At 39.4% G+C, this 25818-nt stretch overlaps 4 protein-coding genes across 5 annotated transcripts in view; 2 read left to right on the top strand and 2 right to left on the bottom strand.

The window, feature by feature from the left end:
* LOC136254748 (uncharacterized) overlaps positions 1 to 25818 on the bottom strand; it is a 304047-nt gene that overhangs the window by 89538 nt on the left and 188691 nt on the right. The window lies entirely within an intron of this gene.
* On the top strand, positions 3659 to 24709 carry LOC136254746 (protein lin-37 homolog). The gene is made up of 10 exons (XM_066047492.1): positions 3659 to 3706; positions 4084 to 4147; positions 4700 to 4801; positions 5603 to 5619; positions 15775 to 15846; positions 16318 to 16351; positions 16716 to 16889; positions 17953 to 18055; positions 18349 to 18413; positions 24460 to 24709. The coding sequence occupies exons 1-10, from the start codon at positions 3700 to 3702 to the stop codon at positions 24533 to 24535; spliced, it is 714 nt and encodes a 237-aa protein (XP_065903564.1). The 5' UTR covers positions 3659 to 3699; the 3' UTR covers positions 24536 to 24709.
* LOC136254739 (uncharacterized) lies at positions 9649 to 13280 on the top strand. The gene is made up of 2 exons (XM_066047478.1): positions 9649 to 10106; positions 10222 to 13280. Exons 1-2 carry the CDS (start codon positions 9853 to 9855, stop codon positions 12881 to 12883), a joined length of 2916 nt encoding a protein of 971 aa, XP_065903550.1. The 5' UTR covers positions 9649 to 9852; the 3' UTR covers positions 12884 to 13280.
* Positions 13285 to 15285, bottom strand: LOC136252729 (uncharacterized). The gene is made up of 2 exons (XM_066045296.1): positions 15148 to 15285; positions 13285 to 14761 (listed from the first exon to the last, which is right to left on the bottom strand). Exons 1-2 carry the CDS (start codon positions 15283 to 15285, stop codon positions 13724 to 13726), a joined length of 1176 nt encoding a protein of 391 aa, XP_065901368.1. The 3' UTR covers positions 13285 to 13723.

The following is a 25818-nucleotide window of genomic DNA, read 5'->3' as shown; positions in this document are numbered from 1 at the left end:
CTCTATTAGGGTGACTGTTCTATTAGAGTATCTCGATCTCGCATTTGCTACACGGAGTTGGCTTTCGAATCATAACTCAGTGGTTTGTAATCCGATTCTTCTGTACTACTGCAAGGACTTTCTACGAAGATTATTCCAGCTATACACCGATTTTCAGCTCATTGCTCTAAGCGGTTTGCCTAGTAGGCGTGAAAACTAATACTTTTTTATTCATAAAAATCGATCGCGTAATTGTGACACAGGTTGGGTTTTGTGCCATATCTCCGTGGTCTTTATCTCGATTCCTTTCAAACCACCAAAAGGCATTCCTACGATGGTTACTCCATCTACATAGCAATTTTCAACTCATTCCATGAAGCGGTTTACCCTGTAGGCGTGACAACAAATCGATCTTGTTTTACGCGAATAATCGGTCATAACTCCTGAACCATTCATCGTATTTGTACCAAATTTGATGCTAGGATTCGCCTTTGGACTCCCTTTCTGTGTGCCAAATTTCAAGGCGATCGAAGTACGTGTTTGCTTGTTATAGCAATTTTTGCAAGTGTGCGAAAAGACGAAGAAGAAGAAGAAGAAAACGAAGAAAAAAAACGAAACGTTGGCAGCTCGTATCCCGGAAATGGCTGGAGCGATTTCCTTCAAATTTGAAATGTAGACTCCCTTGGCTGGCGGGCAACTGTGTAGCAAATTTGGTTCCAATCAGATAAGTGATCACCGAGATACAAAGGTGTGAAAATGACGTTTTCGTTCTTCCTGTCAATATACTCACGGTGTGGCGCGCCGGCTTCTTGGGCCGCACGACACACTACCGTGTGTCTTGATATTGTATGAAGCCACTAGATGGCTCACATCTGAGAATAATAAGCACAATCCGCAATGCATGTGTGACCTCCCTATAGATATTACGGCATTGAATTTTAATATTGTTCACTTCGTACATTAGTTCGTGAAATTAACTGTCCATGTCTATAATGACTTGGCAACAGCTCTGTGGCAATAAGACTGCCTGTATATATACAGAGCAGGCACTAATATCTGAGGCTTAATTGATAAGTTTGATTCTCCTAGTTAAATTTTACATTGAAAAATAATATATATTCAAAAGCGTTGCCAATAGATTGTATCAGTTTGGCTGCTTTGTGAAAGAGAGAAGAACTATATCATTATTGATGTAAGAGGCATGAACAATACTTTAATGTGCATGATCATTGTGATGTGTCCTTGGACTCACACAACCACTTATGGCATAGCCAGAGATACCTTCCTTGATGTTGACTGCAATCCCTGCAGCTTCGTCAAGAAGCTTCCTATACAGTTTAATTTTGAGATTAACTGCTGAAATTCATGGTGTTATACATACAATGCAGTAATGATGGTAATAGTGGCCCTGAACACTAAGCTAAATTATACTTTTATCAATGCTTTACAGCACAAGTGCTGAAGGTCTGTAGGACACCTGGTCATACAGCCTGCTCAATGACCATAGCTACTTAGACTTTAGCTACTTAAGGTGTGTTTGAAAAGTTGGAGAAAGGAGAAAAAATCCATGACTGAACCTAGGTAGCCTTGAACCTGCAGCCATCCGATTTACGCTCAATACGATGGGATTCCTAAGCAATCTAGCAAATTCCAACAAGATTTTAGATAACATTATTCTTCCTTAAGGTTGTTTGCAGTCTCTCACAGATTCAAGGTGATGAAAGGTGTCCACTGGACAGTAATGCCACCTACTGAGCTACCATGATGTTTCATTGTAGATGATGATGTCAGGACAGCAAGGAGGAATCATTAAAGATGGTAGAATAGAGATTCACCAGCTCTCATCCTGGTCGGTCTGCCATAAATAGCTATGGATGGCACTGGGCTGTGCTAAACTGAAACTCAGAAATTCCTGACTCAGCTAGGTATTGTAAAACTTCATCCTGTTGACATTGTGAAGCATTCTTGGGAAAAAGCAACAGGGCAGTGGGTCATGCATATCCACAAAGGGGAATCACACCACTAATACTAAATACTGTGCCAACCGGTTGCCACTAGCAGTATAGGGAGCTTGATAGGGAGGCTGGGTAGCTATGCGGATTGGAGGCAGCACAGTAAAGTGATGAGTTGGCTTCGCTGCCATCTTGGTTTTTCCCTTTTGCAATCGGCCATCATGTGCATCAGGGGTTGTCGTTCCTCCTCCGGTCATCTCCTTAAGGGTCACATTCCAGCCTCAGTTGACCTATATACCTCGGGGCTGTCTAAGCCCCCTCTTCTATCCTTTGTTCTGTAGGTGTAGGTATAGGAAAAACCCTTTGAAATAGAATATCTTAGTTTAGAGTTACAGTGTGGTGGATGGGTCAGTGTGCCAGCATTAACATAGATACTATAGCCGTATGGCTAAGTAGCTATTTTTGGCATTAGGGCCGGTTCTTCTATCTTTATTTAAAATTTTTTAAAAGCAGCTGGATGAATGAGAATTGGCCCAGCCTGCGTGACAACCAAGCAAAAGTTGATTCTAAGTCCAGCAATAAGTTTGACTGATATAGCTACTCTAACAAAACAGTCGGCTCGCCAGATATCTCAGCAGTGCTGACTGCTCCATGTGTGTGAAATTATCATGACACAGGGTCAGTCCACCATTGGACAGTTCCTATCCTTAGTGCAAAACTATGTACATGCCAGTGGCGTAGCCAGGAAAAAGTTTCACCGAAGCAAAGTTTATACATTGACCTAATTCGTTTCTGACTCAAATGACTCACAAACACGCTCAAGTATGGGTGGTACAGTATTTACATGTTGACTCTCTGGTTGGATGGAAGAAACTGTTTCAGAAGACTTTGAGTGTGTTTCTACATGCCAAGTAATGCTCCAGCATAGTTAATGCTACAGTATACCATGCTTCAATTATTAGACTAGCTAGTTTAATTGTACTCAACACAAAACTGACTTACTCCGGAGATATTTTGAGTGGTCAAGCCATCCATTAACTGAAAAAGAGGTCATAGTCATGCACAGTATACTTTTTTTATTGATCTGATGTGATATAAAGTCAGAGATTATCTCTTTCATATGATGCTCAACTGCATGTGCTAAGCATATCGAGCTAGGGAGTCTGGGAGCATACTCCTTCAATGAAAATTTTGAAAATATGAATTGAAATGGCACGTGGAGGCTATTTTTTGTTTGTAACTACTAATACATAATGTGCATGACCAATTAGCATGCCATGCAGTTGTTGACTCACTGGAACTTTTGAAAAGTAATTTAAAGACAATATAAATATAAATGATTTAGCCCAAGCAGTGTAATGAGAACAGTGTCATGAATGCTCTATTAGAGCATAGCTAGCTATTACGATGACTGCTCTATTAGAGTATCTCGATCTTTTTCATACAAATTCAAGGAGCTGTCCAGCCACGTGTCACTGTGGGCTCCAGCACTACAGCCATAGATACTATCATGTGTGGTGCAGCAATGCTAGCTATATGAGTAATGTTTGAGTAGAAAATTAGAGCTACCAATTGCAAAACTCAGGACTGCTCAGCCTGAATTATTGAGTATTTTTAGTTACCTCGGTTGCCTCAATGGTAGCTACGCCACTGCATGCATCGATAAAGCCGCGAGAGAAAATTATAAATGCATGTGTACGGTATTGTACAAAAACCTAGCACATGCGCGTCTATACGGTGTGCGTTTATTGGAAGCGGGCGGGTAGACATGAGTGGTGAGCGAAAATTTTTGTACGCGATACGTTGTCTGTTGCCGTAATGTCCTGGTTATGTTTTTGTCTTGCTGTTGCATCCAACGATTCTGCTGCTTTAGTTCGGCGCTTCCATGGTACTACAATGTACACAGGGTATGCCGCCTTCTGTTTCTACCTCTAGTGCCTAACTGGTAATAAGTGGCCAACCACAAGGTAATTGCCCCAGAATTGAAATATCTGGAAGTCTAAGTAGAGCCTTTCCCCTTTGATATGTCTCTACCATTTTGGCTACCTCCATATTATGAGTCTGGCAAAGGATACTGTTTACCCTGAGAATTAAAAGTAATAACTCAAGCTTGTTTCAACCATCACACATGGTCTATTGTTTGTACACACAGGACGGAAGTTACTGGAGAGCACGTTAAGTAATTTGGTGCTCCAAGGAAAGGAGGAAGATCGAAGGTGTGTAATCAATTGTGATGTATATGATACACATGATTAATTTGTATTCCAAGAAAATCACTAAAGAAAGCTTTATTTAGTGTCTTGGGCTTAGCTGACAGTCGTAATGTCTATTGTTTTTAAATCGATCTGCCATTTATAGCACATTGAGTTCTTAAAGCATTGGATGTGTCAATGGTTTGTTATTGGTGACACTGACCAATACTGTTACATATTGATCTATGCATTTTGATAGGTATCAATGTTGAATGGACACACACTAAACCCAGTGTGTGAATTGAGAAGGAAGTCTAACTATTAAGTTTTTGTCCAACTTACTGTATTTCCAAAAATCAAAAATTCATACATTTGTATTCCCACTCATACAATTATGAACAGATTTTGCCATGTTATGTGATGAAGGTCTTAGTATATGAAATGGTAATGTTCTACTGTATTGCATATAAAGCTAAGCAACAATACTGCCTGTAGTCCACTGTACACCCATACTAACCATCCCAACCCTGGTGTTTGTGTGCTTACAATACTGTATTTGTCCTTTCATAAATGTAGTTCACTGGATGAGGAGGTGGAGGAAGGTGCTAGGGACCTACTGAGACTACCTGGCTATAACTCCAGTATCTACAGTCCTAACTCAAATAGGAATAAACCTGAGTAAGTGTTGAACTGTTTGTGTGTGTTCACGTACATGTGTGCTGAAATTATTGTGAATAAATACGTGGGTACAAAATTTGATATAAGTTGGGATAGCATACAGTAGGGCTGAGCGATGTATCGCGATAATTTGAAAGTATCGATATCGCAATATTTTGATTTGTTATTAGCTATTGTGATACCATGCCTGTACATTACTGTCATTGAAAAATTCATTTGTTATGCAATACTTGGCTGAGAATCCTTGTAAGTGGTAACCTGGTTACCCCTGCAGAGAGGTGTAAACACCATAACACAACCTCAAAGCATGTGCTACAATAACTGTTACTGAAACAAGGATGATAGTGGCTAGTTTTGCTATCACCTCTACTTCCTACAGGAAAACTGAGCAATACACTGTGTAGCACCAGCTGGCTTATTTGTAAGTACTAGACTGATGCTACAAAGCATCATGGGTGAGCCTTAGCTTGACTGTCTGTATTCGTTACGTAAACTTCTGGGAATAATCGGATGTACGGTTTAACAAACACTACCATGGGGTGGCTCGCTAAGGCTCACCAATCATGAACTATTCAGTATCGTGAACAGTGGCTTTAGTATCGATCATGATAATAAAATGGCAATATCGCTCAGCCCTAGCATATAGTCGGTGTTTTGTCGACATTTGATCATTGTGCGTGATCTGGCACCTACGTTCATGATTGTTAATGTTGTGTATTAATGTTGTGTATTGGTTAGTATGAATGCGCATACATAATTGTGTTTCATTTTAATTTATGTTCATGCTTTTTTGCTGATCAGGATCAAAGTCATTAAAGGTATGTTTCGTGTCATATAATGGGCAACTTGTATCAAATGCTGCTCATTATTATTTGTTATTCAAGAGACTTATGTTTAGGATTTATGTGTGTATATCGACATTCCTTTTTGCCAATTTTATAATCTGGGGCCTGAATCTTACGTTTATTCTATCCAGTTAGTTATATACTGGGCTATATCAAATCTCTTGTAGCTGTAAATATGGATGGATTAGGCATGTAATCATCATTATTTACAGTATAGTTGAAATAGTCAGCCAATTCAATTTGCTCTCTGGAATCCATCCAGGCTTCAGTCTGATTTTATTGCTGATGTACAATAGAGAATGTCTAAAGCTTAAAATGCTTTTGGGACTAGCATACTGCACAATTAGAACTACATTCTGGTTGTCTGTAAACCAACAGACTGCTTCATTTGTTAACTTTTCTTAACATGACTTTAAGACCCAATTTAACTGCTTGCAGCTGTTACCGTGTGGAACTCTGGGCTGGTTCTTCAGCAGACCATGTTAGTAACCAGATTACTGTATACCTACCATGGCCTGTATAACTGGCATCTGACTACACCCACCAGAGTGTTGATGGTTTGGGCCATACATTCTGACCAGTAAACTGAGAAAATATTTCAAGCCAAATGTCTCAGGGTAAGCCTTTGGTACATACCATGAGGCTCTGTTAAATATTGAGTTACAGTATGTAGGCTGTAGGTCATCAGTCTGGTCTAGGGCTAGTGACATTTGAAATTATTGTACTTCTAACACTGGCTACTTGCACCAGCTGATTCAGCATTTTTAGCTCTTGCAGTTTTGTGTCTTAGTCTATTTATTTTTCAGTTTGGAATGGAGAACTTGCTTCTTAGACAGGTCTTAGACAGGTTGATAAGTAGTCCAAGCCATCTTTTACTGTACATGGCGACAATATCATCAAGGTAAACAATAGCCTTCAGTCCTCCATAACCCAGTAAGTAGATTAGGTAACAAGCACTGGAAAGCCCAAAGGTGAAACTGTAAACACAGAAGCCTTCCCTCCTAACAATTTGTAGCACTCAGGGTTGATGTCCACATGGTGATAACTATGTCGACTTGGGGTCAAGTATTCATTCTTTTCAAACACAGCTCCTTCCTTATGCATGTACATGCAATGACTCATGTTAACACTGGAGAGGTGTAGCTGCCAATTGTGGCTACCAGTTTATACTATGAATCACGTTAGAAGTTCCAAGTGTGGGATGGGTAAAAGTATTTAGCATGAAAATAAGGCATAAATGAGATGGGCCACCATATCTACGGCGAATGGGTAGTTGGATTGGCTAGGGAATCTCTTAAGTCCATCCAACACAGATTGGACAAAATGTGTGCCGTCAGTGATGATATGGAATGAGCCCAAGCTATTGCATTCACCACTTCTTCTGTTGCTGTCTTTGAACCCTTAGAATTCCCCAGGTGCTGTAATTAAAGGGTCACATGTGTGGCTGCAGCAGGAAATATTGGCAATTTGTACTCAGCTGCCCAGAGCTTTAACTTTTTTTGAAAAGGCTCCCAATTACTTACACCCCGTTCACACTATCCCGGGTTAGCCAGAGTGTTTTCAACTCGGGTTATTGAACTCGGGTTGGTACTTGTTCACACTACTGCATCTGACACGAGCTCGATAGTGCGAGCGCCGAATAATAATTAGCTAAGAGAAGCGCATGAGCTTTTGATTATTTAGGCGCTTAATAAAAAGACACTAGAATTGTAGCAAGGAAGTGTAGAACCAGCTGAAATAAGCCGTACAATGTTAGAGACACCATGTTTAAGCTAGTGGATGCTCCTTTCTCCAGGATTATTAACACGTTGTTCGAGCGTAATTGTCACAAAGTCTACTAGAACTACGGTACGTCATAGCTATTCTGAAGAACAGTTTTAGAACATAGAATATACTTGCTGTGTGGCCAACAGAGACAAGTTATATTGTTAACCTGACTTGGCCAGCTCGGAATGCGTTCAGACTGTATGCTATCCTGAGTCAACTCAGGGCCAACCCGTGCCAGCCCACCTCTCCTTGTCGTGCCATGCTGGACCCAGTTCGGCACGGCTCGATTGATTCACACTCCAGTTTGTTTCAAGCCGTGCCGTGCTCTACCCGGGTTATAGGGTAGTGTGAACGGGGTGTTAGTGGTTGAGCTAGCCTTGGACTGTAGAATGGTGGATGTAGTGCCTTGGCAAGGTCCTGGAGCTTCTAGGATAGACCAGTGATCTGATGTCAATACATCTAGAAAAGAAAAATAAAATGTCTGTGTTGGTGAACTCTACATTCATGTTGCATTGGGTAAAAAATCACGTTCTTTGGAACCTTGCAACCTTTATGCTAGACTAGAAGATGACCTTAGTACTTGGACTGGTCACATGCAGTACTCAGTCTGGTACAAGCCACCCCAGTACTAAAACTGGTAATACTCCAGTACTCGGATTGATTGAAGCCACTCTAGTATACAGGCTAGTAGTAATCCGGTACTCTGACTGATAAAAGCTACTGCAGTATTCGCTAAATAACCACTCCCGGTAACATCCCAGTACTTAGACTGGTAGAAAAAAGCCATCCCGGTACTCAGATTGGTAGCCCTCCAATATTCAGACTGGTGACACCTTAGTACTCAGACTGGTAGGGTTTCATACTCTATATGAGCAGCCATGCAATATCTGACTTATGCCCACCTGTAGTTGTATCATGGCTGGTTAAATCCATGGTTATTGACATGCAGTTCCTCTAGTTGGTCATCGACAGGCTCATCTCTTTCTTTATCAATTGCCTCATCAATAAAGCGATTATCTTCCGCCTCACAGTATGCTTCTGTTCCTGCATAGGAATAAGAAATAAACAATGAACTCTACATATATAAATTCCTTACTGTTCTGCAGTACCAAAAGCTTGTAATGACGAAAACATCATGTAAAAGATGCACCAGTCAACATACTGTTTCATCTAACCCATTCCTTGGACACTGTAAAACAAATTTAAAAAATTGCAAACTTGGCAGCCTTTTGCTGAGACAAAAACATAAATGTTCAAAAAGTATCTTTCCATATGCCAGTATTATTTGTGTGTGACTCAGACCCCCTGACCCTGCACATGTGGTTTTCTGGACTTACATGCAGTTGCAGCTTCCTGCCTTTTCTTGACACCTGCCAATCTCTCAAAATTTTCCATTTTTTGGGTCATTGGCAAAGCTGTTGTACTCTAGCACTTTTTCCCAACTGTTTTGGACTGGTTGGCAAGGTTGAATGTGCTTTTGGCTAGGAAGTACATACCTTCTTGCAGTTCCTTAATAGCTTTCTTGACAATAGGCTTCTCCTTGTCTGTCAGAGCATGCTTTCCCAAGTGGTTTGTTGTAGCTGCCACACGGTCCTGGATAGCCAAGAGTTGCTCCTTGTGCCCTTTACGCTGAAACTGGAGAGGGTGGTCCCACTTTATCCATTTCAAGGCCTGCTTAATTGTCTCCTCCTGGCTCTCCTCAGCTCATGCAATATCTGCTTCAAACTTGAGAAGCAAGTTAAACGAAAGGTAGCCTACACTTGAATTACACACACATGCTCACCTCACATGTGCCTGGCACATTCACTTACATTATGTATTCCAGAAAGGGGTTATTTTCCATCTAATTCATAGTGCTCTTGAAAGCAACAGAACAACATATAAATCTTCATATTTGAAGGTCAACATGTAGAAGAATTGGTTAAGATACCACTTTCGATACACTCAAGTATATGGAATGAGGCATGTAGTATTTTTTTTCGAAAAAAGTAACTGCACATCTGTTATTTGCACCAGCCCTTGGCTATCTAGTTATCAAAATTGTGCTGTTATTTAAATTCAATTCATCACAGTTCATAATATGAACTCCTGTCATAAGGTTGGCATTTAATTTATTCCCTTTGACACTATCTGCGGTCAATTGCTCCTGCTTACCTTGTTAATAGCACAGGGTGTGTGTACACTCAACACTTTTACACACAATATGATAAAGACAGGTCAGCAAATGAATATGAGGTTTATCCGCAATGACGTCACTAAATAAAAATGGCCGTCGTATTGGTGGGACTTTAATATTTTCGAGTACGGGCACCAATGGATGTCACAAGTAGTTTTTTGTATTCTGAGGTACACGATGACAATGACGAAGAACAAGAATCAGGTACAGTAATAATTTGCTTAAGATTCAAAGTCTAGCTATTTTGCTTGTTCATAATAGGCATGTTTTGTGAAGAGGAAGCGAGCGAAGAGGAAGCGAGCGAAGAGGATCGGGCTAACGATAATGCAGAAATCGTCCACCATTTACATGATTTAGACGTAGAGATCGATAACTTGTTGCTGATGACGGAAAGAGATATACCCGGTGCTTCCCTAAATGGTAAAGATCCCTCTGAATTAGTCGTCGTGCAACTGAAGCGATGGCTAGCTTGTCGTGGTGCTCCAACTACAGGGAAAAAGCCCAAGCTAATCGAAAGGTAAACTGTATAGCTTTGCTTTTGTTTTGTACGGTTATAAATTATAATGAGATACAATCTGGTCCTCGTGGTAAGATCACTGCATGTATTCAACTAGAGTTTTGTTTATTTGTAGAGTGATGAGTTACATCAAGTATGGCTGGGACAAACTTTTGGTGGATCCTGACAACGGTGAGAACTGTCGACGAAAATTGGCCACTGTTTCAGATACATCTTCTCCAAATGTAAATCAGTTCCAATCTGTCCCAGATGCTGAAGACATTCATTGGACCAACAGGCTTTATAATCTACCAAAGATTACCTTTGGTACCATTTATGATTATCTGGTAGATCGTAAAATGGTACTTGAGAAGATCTGTTGCCTGGAGAGTATGGCTGACAAAAGAGCTGAAGCTGTAGATGGGCATTCAGAGATACTTGAAACAAATGGTGATGGTGTACCTATTGAGTACACTAGGACATTGGACAAAGCGTATCGTTTTTTCCAAGATGACCACGTGCAGAAAATCAAATATCACCCTTTGCCTAATGTTCCCAATCACGTATGCATTACTACCACTGTTTTACCATCCATGAGGAAAGACCGCACATACAGTGTTACTATTTTTATTCATGAATGTGCACGTGTTGCTAAAGCCTATTGTTCATGTCCGGCTGGACTGTCTGGTTGCTGTAACCATGTAACAGCCACACTGTACTGTTTGGAGGATTACATCCATTCTGGTCTCCAGGAAGACGAGCGAAAAGGATGCACAGAGCGGTTGCAAACCTGGAATATTCCAAAAAAACTAGATGCTTATCCCAGAGCAATAGATAATGTTCAGCTCATAAGAAAACAGTATGGTGTATCCAAGAGACTGAAAGCTCATAGGATCAATGAATGGGATTGTCGACCGGTCAACAGAAGAATAGTTGATCCCAACAAGGCAAGGAAGTTGAGAGAAGCTTTGTTCAGCATTGAGCAGACCAAAATGGTTGCTGCTAACCATGCTGTTACTGTTGCACAAACTACACCAGAAATGAAGAAGGCAACTCAGACTAAGTCACTTCTGGAAAGATATGGATCCTCGTGTTTTTTGCAACTCCTAGATGATGAGCCTGCTCCAGCTGAGACTCACTTAGATGAGGTGAAGAAAGAACGTCTTGCTAGAGCTGCTGCACAAAAGAAAAGATTGTTAACTGAGCTAGCAGCTAGGTTAAATCATGTTAATCATAATCATACTTACGTTTGTGCAAGAAAAGAAGTAACAGAGCCATCAATCATTCCAAATCTTCATAGTGACTTGCCAACCTCACAAGCTACACACTATCTATATGAGCATAAGGTGGTTCTCAATGCAAAAGCAGCTGCAGAACTGGAACAGCTAACTCGGAAGCAAGCAACATCAGAACTGTGGCACAGTGAACGAAAACTAAGAATTACAGCATCTGTAATGAAGGAAGTATGTCACAGAAAACCAACAACTTGTTGTACTGCTTTTGTGCAGAAGAGGTTAAATCCAAAGCCACTTAACACAGTTGCTGTTCGTTATGGGAGAGCCCACGAGAGTGATGCCATCTCTTCCTATCTTGGTTACTACCGTAGTCGTGGGGTAGCGATTGAATTGAGATCATGTGGACTTATTGTCGATGTGTCTCTGCCATGGCTGGCAGCAAGCCCTGATGGGATTGTGATGGACCCAAAACATGGTGAGGGCTGCTTAGAGGTGAAGTGTCCTCTATCTTGTGAAACAATAACTGTACAAGAAGCTTGCAAAAAAGTGACTGAATTTTGTTTGATTGATGAAAAGGGGGTCATAACTTTGTCGAAAGCTCATTCTTACTTTTACCAGGTCCAAACTCAGATGTATGTGACTAAATGTAAATGGTGCGATTTTGTTGTGTGGTCCCTTCTTGGTGCACCTTTTATCCAACGCATCGAATATGATTCTGGTTTCATGAGTGGAGCTATTTTTAGAGCCCAGAAGTTTTACTTTGAGCAGTTTTTGCCAGCAGTTGTACCACACATAATAATGCCATCAATTGTTAAGCCCAGTTGCTCTGTATCAACAGCTAAACCGGTACAGCCCAAGAGCATGTCACTCCTTTCAGCTTGTACAATGAAAAAAGCAAAAGCAGTTGAACTCAACGCTCAACCACTTTCATCTGCAGGTACAGCTCGTCATTGTGACACTGTCGAAAAATCTACCTCACTACTGAAAATAACCGATTCAGTATCCCCAGAAGTTCACATTGTAAATGTGACAGCAAACAAATCAATGTCATTGGATGCTGTGCTGGGAACATTACATGTTGTCAAGTATGTGGTGAAGGGGGATGGGAGCTGCTTATATCATGCCATCTCTCATCAAGCTGGCTTTATCTCTAATCCTTGCCAAGGTGACAATACAATTAGCATGCATCTTAGGAAAATAGCACTGGACGTTATGCATAAACATCCATCCATCTGTTCAGAGGGTAATTTCTCTAAGCTGGAATGGCTCAAAAGACAGCAGGAGATCCTTAGTGCAGACAGGTGGGGCGGCGATTTGGAAATACGTCTTTTGGCCATTGGCCTTCACAGAGATATTGTAGTTATTACTGCTGCTAGCAATGGCTCAACATTTGCTCGTTTGTATCCTTCTAAGCCACCACCATTAGAGAAGATGAGAGGAGGGGTATTTAGTCCGTTAAGCATAGAGCAACTGTGTAATAAGTGGACCACTGAGAAACCTGCTCCTCTTTTGCTACTTTATAATGGTAGCAATCATTATGATTCTACTGTGTCCAAAGCCTAGCTTATAGTCCTAATGTACTCAATTTGCACCATATATTTTACTTGTTCCATTGTATATAGCTAATTGCATTTCATTTGTAATTCTCTTCCATTACATTTCACTGGTACCATATATTTGACTTGCTGTGTTGTAAATATTTCAGTTAATATTTTTCTTGTACCGTTGTCAATTTCTCTTGTTACATTTCACTTGTACTATCATATTTCACTTGTGTATTATTTCTCTTTAACATAATAACATAACGAAATGTATTTGCAATTGAATGATCAACTAACTAACGGTGGGTTAAAATTGCTAAGCATGCAGCACACAAACACAACTTGGTTAATGGTGTCCCACATAGCGGCAGGTAATACACCTTGCAGGATGTGATATTCCTTAATTCTTCCAATTGCTCGTTCAATTGCTCGTTCAACATGTATCCGTAGTTGTGCTATTTTTTTGGTCAAAATTACGTCTTCGGCAGCCATTTGAGAGTTAGATTTCAGCAAAGGGGGTACATTTAATCGTATACCAAGGGGAGCAAGCATATCTTGTATGAGAAAACCCTTGTCTGCCATTATTTCGTCCCCTGGTTCCAACTTCTCCAACAACCCACTAACTTGCACTAGTTTTTTGTCTGATATTGAGCCTTCATAACAGTCTGAGATGAATGTAACTGGTCCACTTGGCATGATACCAATAAGTACCTTTATAGTGTTTCTACTCTTATATGATGAAAAGGTACTTGACTGCGACACCAGTGATGAAGGTCGCTCAATTATAAACTCTGTAGCATCAATAATTATACGGGTGTTAGGATAATGTTTTTTGAAGCTCTCTGGCATGTACTTCTTAACACTATGCCACGGGGGGGAATTGGTAGAGAGATTTAAAGCTGTGGAACATTAGATTAATCCATGTTGTGGTTATCCGTGACACTGATGACTGTGACAATCCAAATCTAACACCCAGGTCTGTTTCAAATGCACCAAGACGCAATCTGACTAGAGTCAAAAAGAACTGTTCCAACAATGGCAATTTGCATGAAGGGCCACATTTCACATCAGTTGCTTCTCCAGGGTTTTCACACCTTCTACTATCCCACTGTCTTATCACCTGTGCATCAGACTCGAGTATTTGCTCAAAAAAAGCTAGCAGTGTTACATAATCTGAAAACCCAGTATAGTATCTCACAAGCTCCTTCTTGTCTTTTATGTTTTCGAGTCGAAACAAGGAACCTGCAGCAGCATTTCTTGCTTCTTCAAGTTCACCTTGTAAGTGTGAAACTTGCAGCTTTAGTTGTGCAACTTGCTGCCTTAATCGCTGTATTTCGGCTTCTGGATCTTCTGTAACTGACTCCACAAAACAATCATCATTGTCGTAGTACACTTCCTCATCATTTGTGTCGCTACCACTTGAAGTCAAATTAGTTGTACAATCCAGATTAAATGCTTGAGTCGCCTTTTTTGATGCATTCGTAGTACGTTTGTGTATTTCTGCTTTCCACGAAAACACTGATGGCACAGCATTACTCTTGAGTTGAGGCTTTTCTCTAGGCAATAGTAGATCAGCAAACGTGGTGGTGTAATCATCACAGGTGAAGTGCTCCGAGCAAATTTTGGTGCTCTTGGTCAAATTAAATTTAGCACCTGAATCTCTCTTGATCTTGGCAATCCACTCTTTCTTTCGTTTTTTGTCACTTGGAAAGGAGTGAAAGGAAACTTTTGATAGTCCTAGCTGCTCTCTTTCTTCCTTTCGGGCAGAAGAGTTTCGACAAGAAGGAACACAACAGTAACTCCCTCGCCAGGCTATTTCTTTTGGCTTTGGTAGGTGCATAGTTGTCACTGCCCCGGCTTCCACGCCTGGAGACTCGGCGACCGCGACAGTTTCACAACCCTACATAATGTAAATACGCAGTTAAATTTGCCCAAATATAGCCCTGTAAACCCATCACCGTACCTGATTGCTTTTGTTCGTCATGGTCATTGTGTGCCTCCGAACACAAAGAACTATTTGGAACATCCATTGGTGCCCGTACTCGAAAATATTAAAGTCCCACCAATACGACGGCCATTTTTATTTAGTGACGTCATTGCGGATAAACGTCATTAAGGTTTGCTTGGCACTAAACAGAACTCGACTATGTGTTATAGCCATCACACTGGAAAAGGGTCTCAGAACTTTAGGCCTGCAGGGCTTCTGAGGCACCATGTCATGTGGAGAATGTCAACATTGCTCTCTTCTGTCATAATATGCATTCATAGTGGGGCCATGATAGTCACCTTACTGGACACTCCTCCTCTTACTACCACCATCTCTACTTCATAGGCTATTCTATCTGTCTTCTTTGCATCAGTCAATTTCCTTTTTTTGTTTCCAGGACTGGACACTAAAGGATTTTGTTGATAGTGAATGACCATTCCCTCCCATAGTTGCAGTAGACAGAAATATTAATGTGTTTCTGCCTTGTTGCCAATGCCTTCATACCTTCATCGAGCTTCACCTCAATTGATTGAAGAGCTGTCTTCTCATAGGCTTTTACGGATTTCACTTTTGTTAATTAATTCTATTATTGCAAAGCTAATAGCTTCTCCCACCCCACAATTAAGACAGTGTTGGTGCTCGTGATCCTTCTTTCTAAACTGGTAGCTGGCATTACTGATCTTCTTTGCGATATCCTGAAAGGTCTTCTCCTGGGTTGTGTTAACTTCGCATTTGACCATGACTATGGAGGCCAAGAGGTTATCCTCAACTTATAGCCAGTTACACCTTTATATACCCAGCGTCATGAGAAGACGTGACACAACCACATATATTGTATTCACTAGGGGGTCTCTGTCTATTTCACTGTATTCAACTGCTAGAAAATACACTTGTGTGTGGTCATTCACATGTTGTTTCTCTAACAGTTAAGGCATCACTGGTAAAAACACCAATCAGACGTAAAAGGAAAAAACCTACCTCCATCATGTTGGACAGAAGTAAGAATCTAGTTATGAGAGTGTATCCATTCATAGATGTGTACATGAGTGTACTGTGTGTGTGTGTGTTACTCTGTTGTAATGTACTGATATTAGTCATCAAAAATTATTTCAGTGGCCGAATTTTAGAAATATTGAAAATTAGCAGATGAATTAGCTAATAAGCTGTTTCATATAAAGTTTTAATGGCATGTAGTACAAAACAATTGCGGGTAGAATTTTGGTCCATGAAGTTTCTTGTTTAACCATACTCAAAATAGCAATGCTGGCAGGCAAATTTTATAGCTGAATTTAATAGCTCATAACTCAGAATACATGTTGCTGTTTAAAGTTGCTGAATGGTTGCATTTATTGACCAGTGGTATAAACAATCCTTGATGATGTAAGAAAAATGGCAATACAGTTGGGGTTATGAAACTAATAATTATGTTTGTGTTACCTGGCTTACCATAAATTTGTTTTCTTGTACAGTAGTTGAAGATGATATATCTGAAGGCTCCAACAGGTGTGTCCATATGCGTAGTTGATGTTTAGTTTGTTTTCAATCGTACATTAGCATGTACAAATAATTCATGTGTTGATAGTGTGTTCCTACAGTATGTACAATGTAATTCATGAATGTACCATACACTCATGTACATATGTTACTGTGCATGTAAAAACTGGGCATGTGTCAGGGTACAAACTATGTCTGATCACAAAACAGGTCTTAGTTCTGTGATCTGTACATTGGCCAGTAAGTGGGTGCATAAGTACTGAAAGTTTAATGTTGTTTGTACAGTGAAGTTCTTTAAAAGGTGGGCTAGTTTAGTGTATCCACATGTGCGGGGTTTGCCTGGTGATATACATTACAATGAATATTTTTTTAGTCATGTGATGACGTTCTTTGACCGCAAAGTTGACCTAGCTCAGTTTGCTCCTGATGACCCGTTATACATGATGTGTCGTACCTGGATGAGGAATGATCCTAGCAACAGTGAGGAGACTGCAGTACCAGCCCCTTCACCTCCACAATGTGCTACTGACAACAGAGAGATATACAGGTACTCACATGATATCCTACAATGTGTATGATGTCTATATGTGACCATCTCAGCAACAACCCGACTTGTTCACATAAGCATGCATTTTGGGAGGCGGTGGGTCAATATTTTCACATTTTATACGTACATTAACCTGTGCTGCCTACAGTCCGGCTATGTCATGAGATTATGTAATATTTGTAGATATAGTTCCCATAATATTTATATGATGCTGTTGTTTATGCTTTTGCTCTGAGTACATATGTAATTAATAAAAGGTGTGTAAAACTACCAATGTCTTTACCAAGTTGACAGTATAGTAACAATGACTTCTAGTACTGTACATGATATACTGATACATTGATAGTATCAATATGTGGTGACTGGTAATATGATATAGTTGTATTGATGGTTGTACAATACACCAGACATGTGGTATTTGGCATTTAATTAAGTGGTTTAGTGGTATAGTTACAAGTCAAACCCAACAGTAAACTGTGAGGTTTTGAGGTTGCTATGTAAGTAGCCACTTGTCTCAACTAATGAGTAGCTTTTGCTTGTGGCATACATCAAACTTAAATTGAGGTGTATGCATATGTTAGTCTTGCTTAGTTCTATATGTTCATATCGCGGCATAAACCTTGGTGATATATGATATACAGTTTTCTATATCATGGTAGCACTAGTTGACTGATTGGTGATCGAGACTCTACTAACTGTTGACCATAAAGTTATAACATGTCTGTGTTCAGTAAAACCTTATCGTACAGCAGCTAGCGCTTTATTGCTCAGTACTTGAAATACATAGTTCTACTGAGGCCACACATTTTACATTGTCCTATTGATTGTTAAATTCTGGGTCGGGTTGTCTGACTTACTGTATGTACAGTGAAACCAACACAAAATTACATGTATGTTCATTATTGAATGAGCAATTATTCAGACAATTCTCTCTTTAAACACACTTTTGAGAATGTGATGGAAATGTTAGTCTCAATTTCTGAAAAGTTTCTGTACTATATACACATACACACCTCCATTTGCTGCAGTTTCTTGTGTGAACTAACATCCCTCCCTTGTGTAGTTTACCAGATCCTGTTCCACTGGAGAAGGACAGTAATGGTGACCCCATCAGGATTGATATCCCTACACCCCTGGACCACCCTCAAGATGATAACCTTTTCACTGTTAGTTGTCACTTGTAGCTCTTGTAAACTGTAGTACTGTATAGTGGTTATTCTCAAAAAGTTTCTCTCAACTAATTTCTTTTTTTTTGTGAAAATTTCCCCTGGCAAATTCCATATAGTTCATTGGATCACTACTTTACACACAAAGAAATCCATCTTGAAGATATTAACCAGCTCTACCGTATTGGATATATAAAACATTGATGTATGATAACAGTAACTTATCCTTGCCTGTACTGCTGCTATTTTGAAAGATGATAATCTGGTGTGAACTTGTATTTTATGTTGTGTAGGATGATGTTGATATGGTTTCACTGCGAGCAACCCATCTTCAGCAGTGGAAGAAAGTCAGACAAAAGTAGGTATACACATGTAATACTATATGATGTATGCATGCTCAGCTATTTGAATGTCATCATTGTACAGGTGTTAAACACCTACACACAATTGTTGTGTAATATAAGCAGAGTGCTAGCCTTCTGTTGTTGTACAATGAGCTATTATTATGAGAGCTTGTTTAGTGCACTACAATAATATGTAAACAGTTTACACACAACACTAAAGAATACTTTCAATAAATAGCGATGAACCGCAGATGTCTTCTTCACCATTTTTGTTAACCAACCAAATTGATTATTCGGTTAGAGTGGCCGAATGTTCTGTTAGGGCATATACCATTTTTTTAGACCACAGCAAGATGAAATCCTTTAAATTCCATTGGCTACTTTCAGGTATCTAAATTCTGTTAATCCCTTGTTTATGTCTCAATAGACCCCTGCCTTTGGGGTGATGCAAAACATGGCGTTTACGCACCTGGAGCATTGAGGTAACATTGGCGACACATGGGAGTTTAACTGGATAGCAAGTGCCATTACAGGGAGGTGTATTGGGCTTGTTTCTACTAATGGATGCTAAATTTCTCATTCACAAGCAGCTGTGATAACAACGAGCTGTGGTCTGTATAAGCTAGACATTGAAACACAGGGTTCTACGGTTCTATGGAATTTAAAAACCCTCAGGCCTTGTAGTAGCACCTTCACTTCGCTGGGCACCACAACACAGGGCCTTTGGTTACTAAATTCCATAGAACCCTGTGTTTCGATGTCTAACTATTATTTAAATTTTACGGCAATTCAAACATGCATGCATGTGTATCGTATCTATGGTAGAACATGCTTTTTAGCCCTGATTGTTCTATTAGAATAGTTTGATGTTTATTACGCTGCACTTAAGGTGTTCATTATCTATAACTGTTTTACTCACAATTCCAGTGACATGTACAGTATGTTTGTATCTATCTGACTAATATGCCTGATGGTCTATGCAGATAAATTTAAATATGTACTGTACAGAGTATGCACATCTATAATAGAAAAACAAGTGCCAAATAATGTAGAGGTGCACTGATATGACATCTAACCGATATTCCGATAACCGATACAAAATAATATTATCAAGCCAATAAACAAAGCTGATCCGATATAATAGCATAGACTTTTTTTCTTACAATTTTCACTCTAAATTTGGCTGTAAAGTGACAGTGTGGGACTTAAATCAATAGTTGACATTTCATAAAAAGGCACTGCTAGGATATCACTAGAGCATGAGTGCCCATAAACAGATGTTTATGTATATCTGCATTTGCACACATGTTACTGATCCGATATGCAAAAAACAAGGCCAATATAGCCAATACCCAATAGCCGATATGATGATCGGTACACCTCTAAAATAATAGTATACGTATCAGAGCTCAAAAACAGCAGCCTGTCATCTGATCCAAAAGCCACAATGACCTACTACATTAACAAATGGTCTGACATTATGACCTATCAAAATAGAAATTTTAAAAGGAATTGTGTATGTGAACTGCTTACTATTATCAAGAGTTCATAATATAAAAGGAGAGGAGAGTGTCCTACTTCAGTATAGCCTGTACAAACGCGTATCTCGAAGTATTACAGTAAAACTTTGATTTGTTTAGGATATCATGTCAACACATACAGTGTTAAGGTTACGGTATAGTCACGGGCAATCATTCAAAATTTTGAATGCCTATCGATACTTTTTGAGAAGCCCATAAAACCAGTCTTGCAATGTGAAAAGTTTTAAATGAAGGTGAAGCCCTTCATATTTAATTTTTTTATGTAGCTACAATGTAGTTTGAGGCAGGTGGAACAGTACAATTTGTTGTAGTAACTTGTACAAGTAAGCCAGCCCATACATCGCTCAGCTCCAGCTGTCACTACCATGTTTTTCCGCCACCAAATACAGCAAAAGCTGTAGGCTCTATTGGAATTTCTGGGGCATAGTTATACTGTATATTAAATTTATTAGGTCCTGTGGAAGCATTTTTGGCGTGTTTCTTCCCAGTGACTCAGATACAAGCCTTCAAAGAGCTTGTTTCACTCGAAAAACTACTAAAAGTTCAATAAAACATCTCTACAACCAGTAACTTAAAAAATCACTTCCACAGGACCTAGATATTTTAGTTGTTTAGTCACTTGTGTTGAAATTATAAGGATTCAGTAATCTGTAATAAAAACTAACAAGCACAATTAGTTGTATTGCTAACACTACACAGTTGCTGAAATTATTTATCCCTGCTTGGTTTAAAGCAGGTTTTGTAATTTGTTCCGCCCACGCATTTAAAACTATTCCGTAACCTTAGGGAGTGTTGACAATGACATCAGTAAGCTGCTTATTGAAGCCATAACTACAACAGTCATTGAAACTTAATGCTGAGTAGAAACCTGACCAACTAACACATTGTAAGTGACTATAGGTATTGCATCATAACTTTGAGATTCATGTTTGTACAGGCTATACACTCTCCTCTCTTTTTTATATTATGAACTCTTGCTATTATGTAGCAATGGCTGACTATATTGCATGCTAGTCTGTTATTTTGACAGATCATGTAAGAAACCTTATATTGAGTACTGCATGCGTATATATGTATGCTCATACACAGTCAAGAAGCTTTATGTACATATAGTATACAAGTACACAAATTTTCAACTAGAGTAGGGACCATAGCACATCGATAAAAAGTACTGAAACAAGCTGGAGTAGTGCATGATATTAAATCACAGTAAAACAATAAGAAGTGTTATATTCCTACTATGCTCAAGATACCATAATGGAAATGCACAGTAGGGATATAACACTTCTTATCATTTTAGTGTGATTTAACCCTTAAACCTGCACGCGCCGATAAATCGGTTTAGACGCATGGCTGTAAACAAAGCACTGTAACTTGCGAACCTTTCTTCCTATGGCTATGTAATCAACACCATTTTACTGGTAAACAAGGATTAAAATGCTACCTAGGCATTCACCCTAGCACGAAAGCATGGGGCCAAAAGTCACCCTGAAACTGTCGTTATGCAAAATAAGCACACAAACCCCTCACATACCTTTAGAAAATGGTTAATATCTCCTTCCTACTTCATCAGATTCGTGCGAAATTAACACGAGGCGATTCCCTATTGAATGGTGAGTCATACCATATAGAGCTCACGTGATTTAAATAATTGTTAATATGGCTGCCGTCACGAGTATTGAGAAATAGCAGAAAATCAAGCCACCGTTTTCAATCGCTCCATAACAAGTAAGCCTCTGTTGTTGCAGTGGTTATTTAGACTTCCTCATGTAGCCCAATGAATAAGCTTTCTGTTGGTATATAGCTTTAGGCTAGTCTGGCTAGACAGGCCATTTTAAATGTTTTGTGTAATCATGTATTCCTTAAAATTACGTGCGGGTTTAAGGATTAATATTGTGCACTATTCCAACTTGTTTCAGTACTTTTTTTTGATGTGCTATGGTCCCTACTCTAGTTGAAAATTCCAAATTTTTTGTGTACTCGTTTGTCTTGTTTGTTAACTTTTTCGTAAAATAAAATTATTATGATTGGTGAACCCATGCATACCGCATCAAAGAAAAGAAATGGCACCATGCACCCCAGTTAGCAATTATCATCTGAAAAGTGAAGTATCTATTACGCTTCGTTGTCAGCTATGTTCAACTCATTACACAGCATTACGAATCAAGAACTGTTTGAAAAGCACCTCTGCAATTAAGGTAGCCAGTATGAAAAATACAGACAATTTTCATTACGAAGGGAAGCCATCACGTGCTACCACCAAATTGACACCTTTCACTGTCAGCAAAGATGAATGGGACACAAAGGAGGACACTGGTAAATCCACGAAGAATGCATTGTACATACTGCAGTAGGCCAAAGGGCACGTGTCTGGCTAAAGCAACGTCAAACAGTGAAAAAATCAACCCCGTAACCTTAGCCATTATCTTGTCTGAAGGCATTAGTCAGTCAGTTACTCTGTCAGTCAGTCAGTCACTAGAAAATCTGTTTAATATTTTTCAAAAACAAGTTGATGTTGTGCTACGTTGCTGCAGACCTTCAGTGCTGGTCACTGTAAAGCGTTAATACAATACAATACAATAAAATCCAGGCGCCATTCATCCAGGTAAATCATCTGGAATTAACCAATAGGTTATTGGTGTGCAATAATATATCATTAATTTATTGTAATTCTCGGATTTCATAATTCATGAAATTTTTGTAATTCTTCGATTACGTTGCTATGCACTGCTAAGGAAGCGCTTCTTAAACAAACCGCTTTTAACAACATATTACGCACAAAAGTATCTTCTAAACTGTTTAATAGTTTAACTATTGTGTTTTTTCCCACAACTTCTCTCGACAATGCCTCAGAGCTGCTCTTCATTTTCATTCGCATACGTAAGGGATGTGCCCCCTTCCAAGCTTGAAGAGATAGGCTATTCCTGGTAGTAGCACTGTTGTTTCTCAATTGTTAAATGCCTGTAAAACCCAAAGGGAAGGCAATTCACAAAGTCTGAGGAGACTCACTGCATCCGTATTTCAGACCGCCAAAAAGAAACCACCTCAGAGCAAAGTTTACCTGTGCAGAAGTTTAGTACAGCTTTCATTTTGCTTTTATTTCTTACGTAAAAGCTGCTTTCACCATTTAACGATTTTGCTCACGTGGGTGCGTATGGGCAAACATAGATAGGTAGATAGATAGTACATGCACATGCACACACACACACACACACACACACACACACACACATACACACACACACACATACACACACACACACACACACACACACACACACACACACACACACACATACACACACACACACACACACACACACACACACACACACACACACACACACACATACACGCACGCACACACACACACACACTTTTACGAAAACAATTTTAGTAAACCATAACAACTTGTTGAAAGCATGTTTGGGCTTAGTTTTACCTAACCGATACTGCTTCATCATTGTCAGGGAAAAGTGAGGCTGGTTTTAGGGTGATGGTTTTCATGGGCCATGCCCAAACCTTTGTGGTCCCTACTATACAGTACTAATCGTAATGTATGATTCCCAATGTTCTGCTGTTACATACAACCAGGTATATCATCTTGCATGTGCTCTTTCATGTGTATTTGGACCACTTTACATATATACTTAAGATTTGTGTCAATATGACAATACATACTGGTAAGGTTTTTCCAATTGGTGACGAGTTTTTGAATGGGATATCCATATATGTGTACATATACGTACTTACGTAGCCTGTACAACAAACAGATTTATTTATTAAGTTGCCTCATTGCTTGATTGAGGAATGTTATCTGTACATTGTTTTGTATATTTGAAGTACTGAGTGACTTGTGTGCCTTAATGAGATATGATTGTTGATGTAGCAGAACAATGTATGCTGGACTGTTGTTGTATACTGAATAGTATGTACATTCATTTGTAGTGTACTGCGGCTACAAAACAGTCAAGCCTTGCTAGTAGTAAAAAAAAAGGGAAAAAAAGGGATGCAGCTGCAGCATTCTAGTGAAAGGTGTGATTTGACCAAGAGAGAGCTACGTTGATATCAATGCCACACCACCCCAGCCATTTATTGGTCATACATTTGATAGAATAATTAAAGTATCCTGTTTCCAGCATACAAGTGTTGCTCATTCCTCCCGGGCACAACTTAAGATTACAGTGTTCCCTCAATTATCCTACCCCCTTGGGACCATCAGATAACCAAAAGGTTTGGATAAAATCAAGCCTATTCATTTACATGTATATAGAGAGTCCTGTTCAAATACTCTAATAGAGCATACATCTTACAGGGTGTAGATATAGAGCATCATTTTTACTGTTCGGATAACCAAGTGTTCGGTTAACAGAGGTTCAGATTATCAAGGGAGCACTGTATTCTAGTTCATGTGTGTATAGTAACACTCACTGGTCTATCACATCCCTGCCCTTGGCTGCACGACACTATCATAAGCATATACAAATCATGGAATATGGTATTGTTGCTTTTGTTCTAGCTGGACTTCCGCATCTTTGAAAAACCAACAACGATACTTACAAAGTTTCGGCATCTTAAGGGAGATCCACTACTGAAGCTAAACCATCGCCTTACATAAATTTGTACATAAACAATACATACTGTATCCCACTTTGTACCAGTAATCTGTAGTCTTTGTCTATTTGTACCCTGACCACTGTTCTTGCTTGTTTGTCTAATAAAGTGTGTACATGTCCTCACAGTCTTAACTAAACATGTATGCTATGTTTTCCATGTTAATGCTACATGTATATACGGTGGAGAGTTGATGATCCAAACGTCAATGGAGACGTCTGTCAATCATCAGTTTGAATAATCAACTCTCTACTAGAGACTGTCATTTCAAATATTTTGTATGGACCTACACATGTATCAACGTGTGTATTATAGTAACTTATGAATTGTCAATTCAGCCACCATTACATGGTAATAGTGACATGGGGTAAAATAAGCAGTAGAGGGTTGTGGGGGTGTAAGCAGTCAGACAGGTAGGTACCCATGATATCCTAAATGTATAGCAACCACATTCAACTCTGTTTTACAAAGTAATACCAATGAGTTGAACTAGGTTTAAAGTGAGCTACATACATATGTAAAAGGTGACAGTGACCTCATTCTCATGCTAACTTGTTACCATGTGTTTACTATTCACTAGTTCCAGTGTGACTACTAGTCCAGTCTTTTAAGATTATTCATTAACCAGTCAGGTCACTTTGTTAGTGAGAAAGGGTTGCCCATATCCTTCAGTACTACTCAATGAATATATTTAGAACTGTTTGTCACCTACACCTTCTCATGTAGGGGTTATATATGCATGTTCAACATGTGTAGTCATCAATAGTTGTACTTTTGTTTTGACCTCTCCATCTCATGACCTAGGGTGTGTGAGTGTAAACATGTAACTGTTGTTCATAGTTTTCTCCCAGTACATCCTAAGCAACAGTTGTTCTACTCTAGGCAGTGTGTTACATATGTACCAGCTGTTTTGATTGGTTCTACCAGGATTTTGGTAGTGTTAACAACAACAAAAAATAGCTGAGGTTAGCAGGTAGGATTTGTCACAAAATCACATACCAACTGGTTTGTGGAACCTCACATTATGATCAACTAATTCTGTCAAAACTTTAAAAGAGGTTGACATTGTATTGGTATTTGGTAGAAGCCTAGATATCAGCAACTGTCCTTTATGGAGAGGTTATGGTATCCTTTAACCACTGTAGATTACTCAGTGCAATGAGTACATTGTGTATACATAGCCTGGTGTATTGAACTTTGAACTGGTAAACCATCAGAATCAATAATATAGCACACCACAGCAGTCCTGTTTGTACATATGCAT

The sequence above is a fragment of the Dysidea avara genome, chromosome 4 (assembly GCF_963678975.1).
Source record: "Dysidea avara chromosome 4, odDysAvar1.4, whole genome shotgun sequence".
Classification (NCBI taxonomy): domain Eukaryota; kingdom Metazoa; phylum Porifera; class Demospongiae; order Dictyoceratida; family Dysideidae; genus Dysidea; species Dysidea avara.
This window is presented reverse-complemented; position numbering and strand designations above follow the sequence as displayed.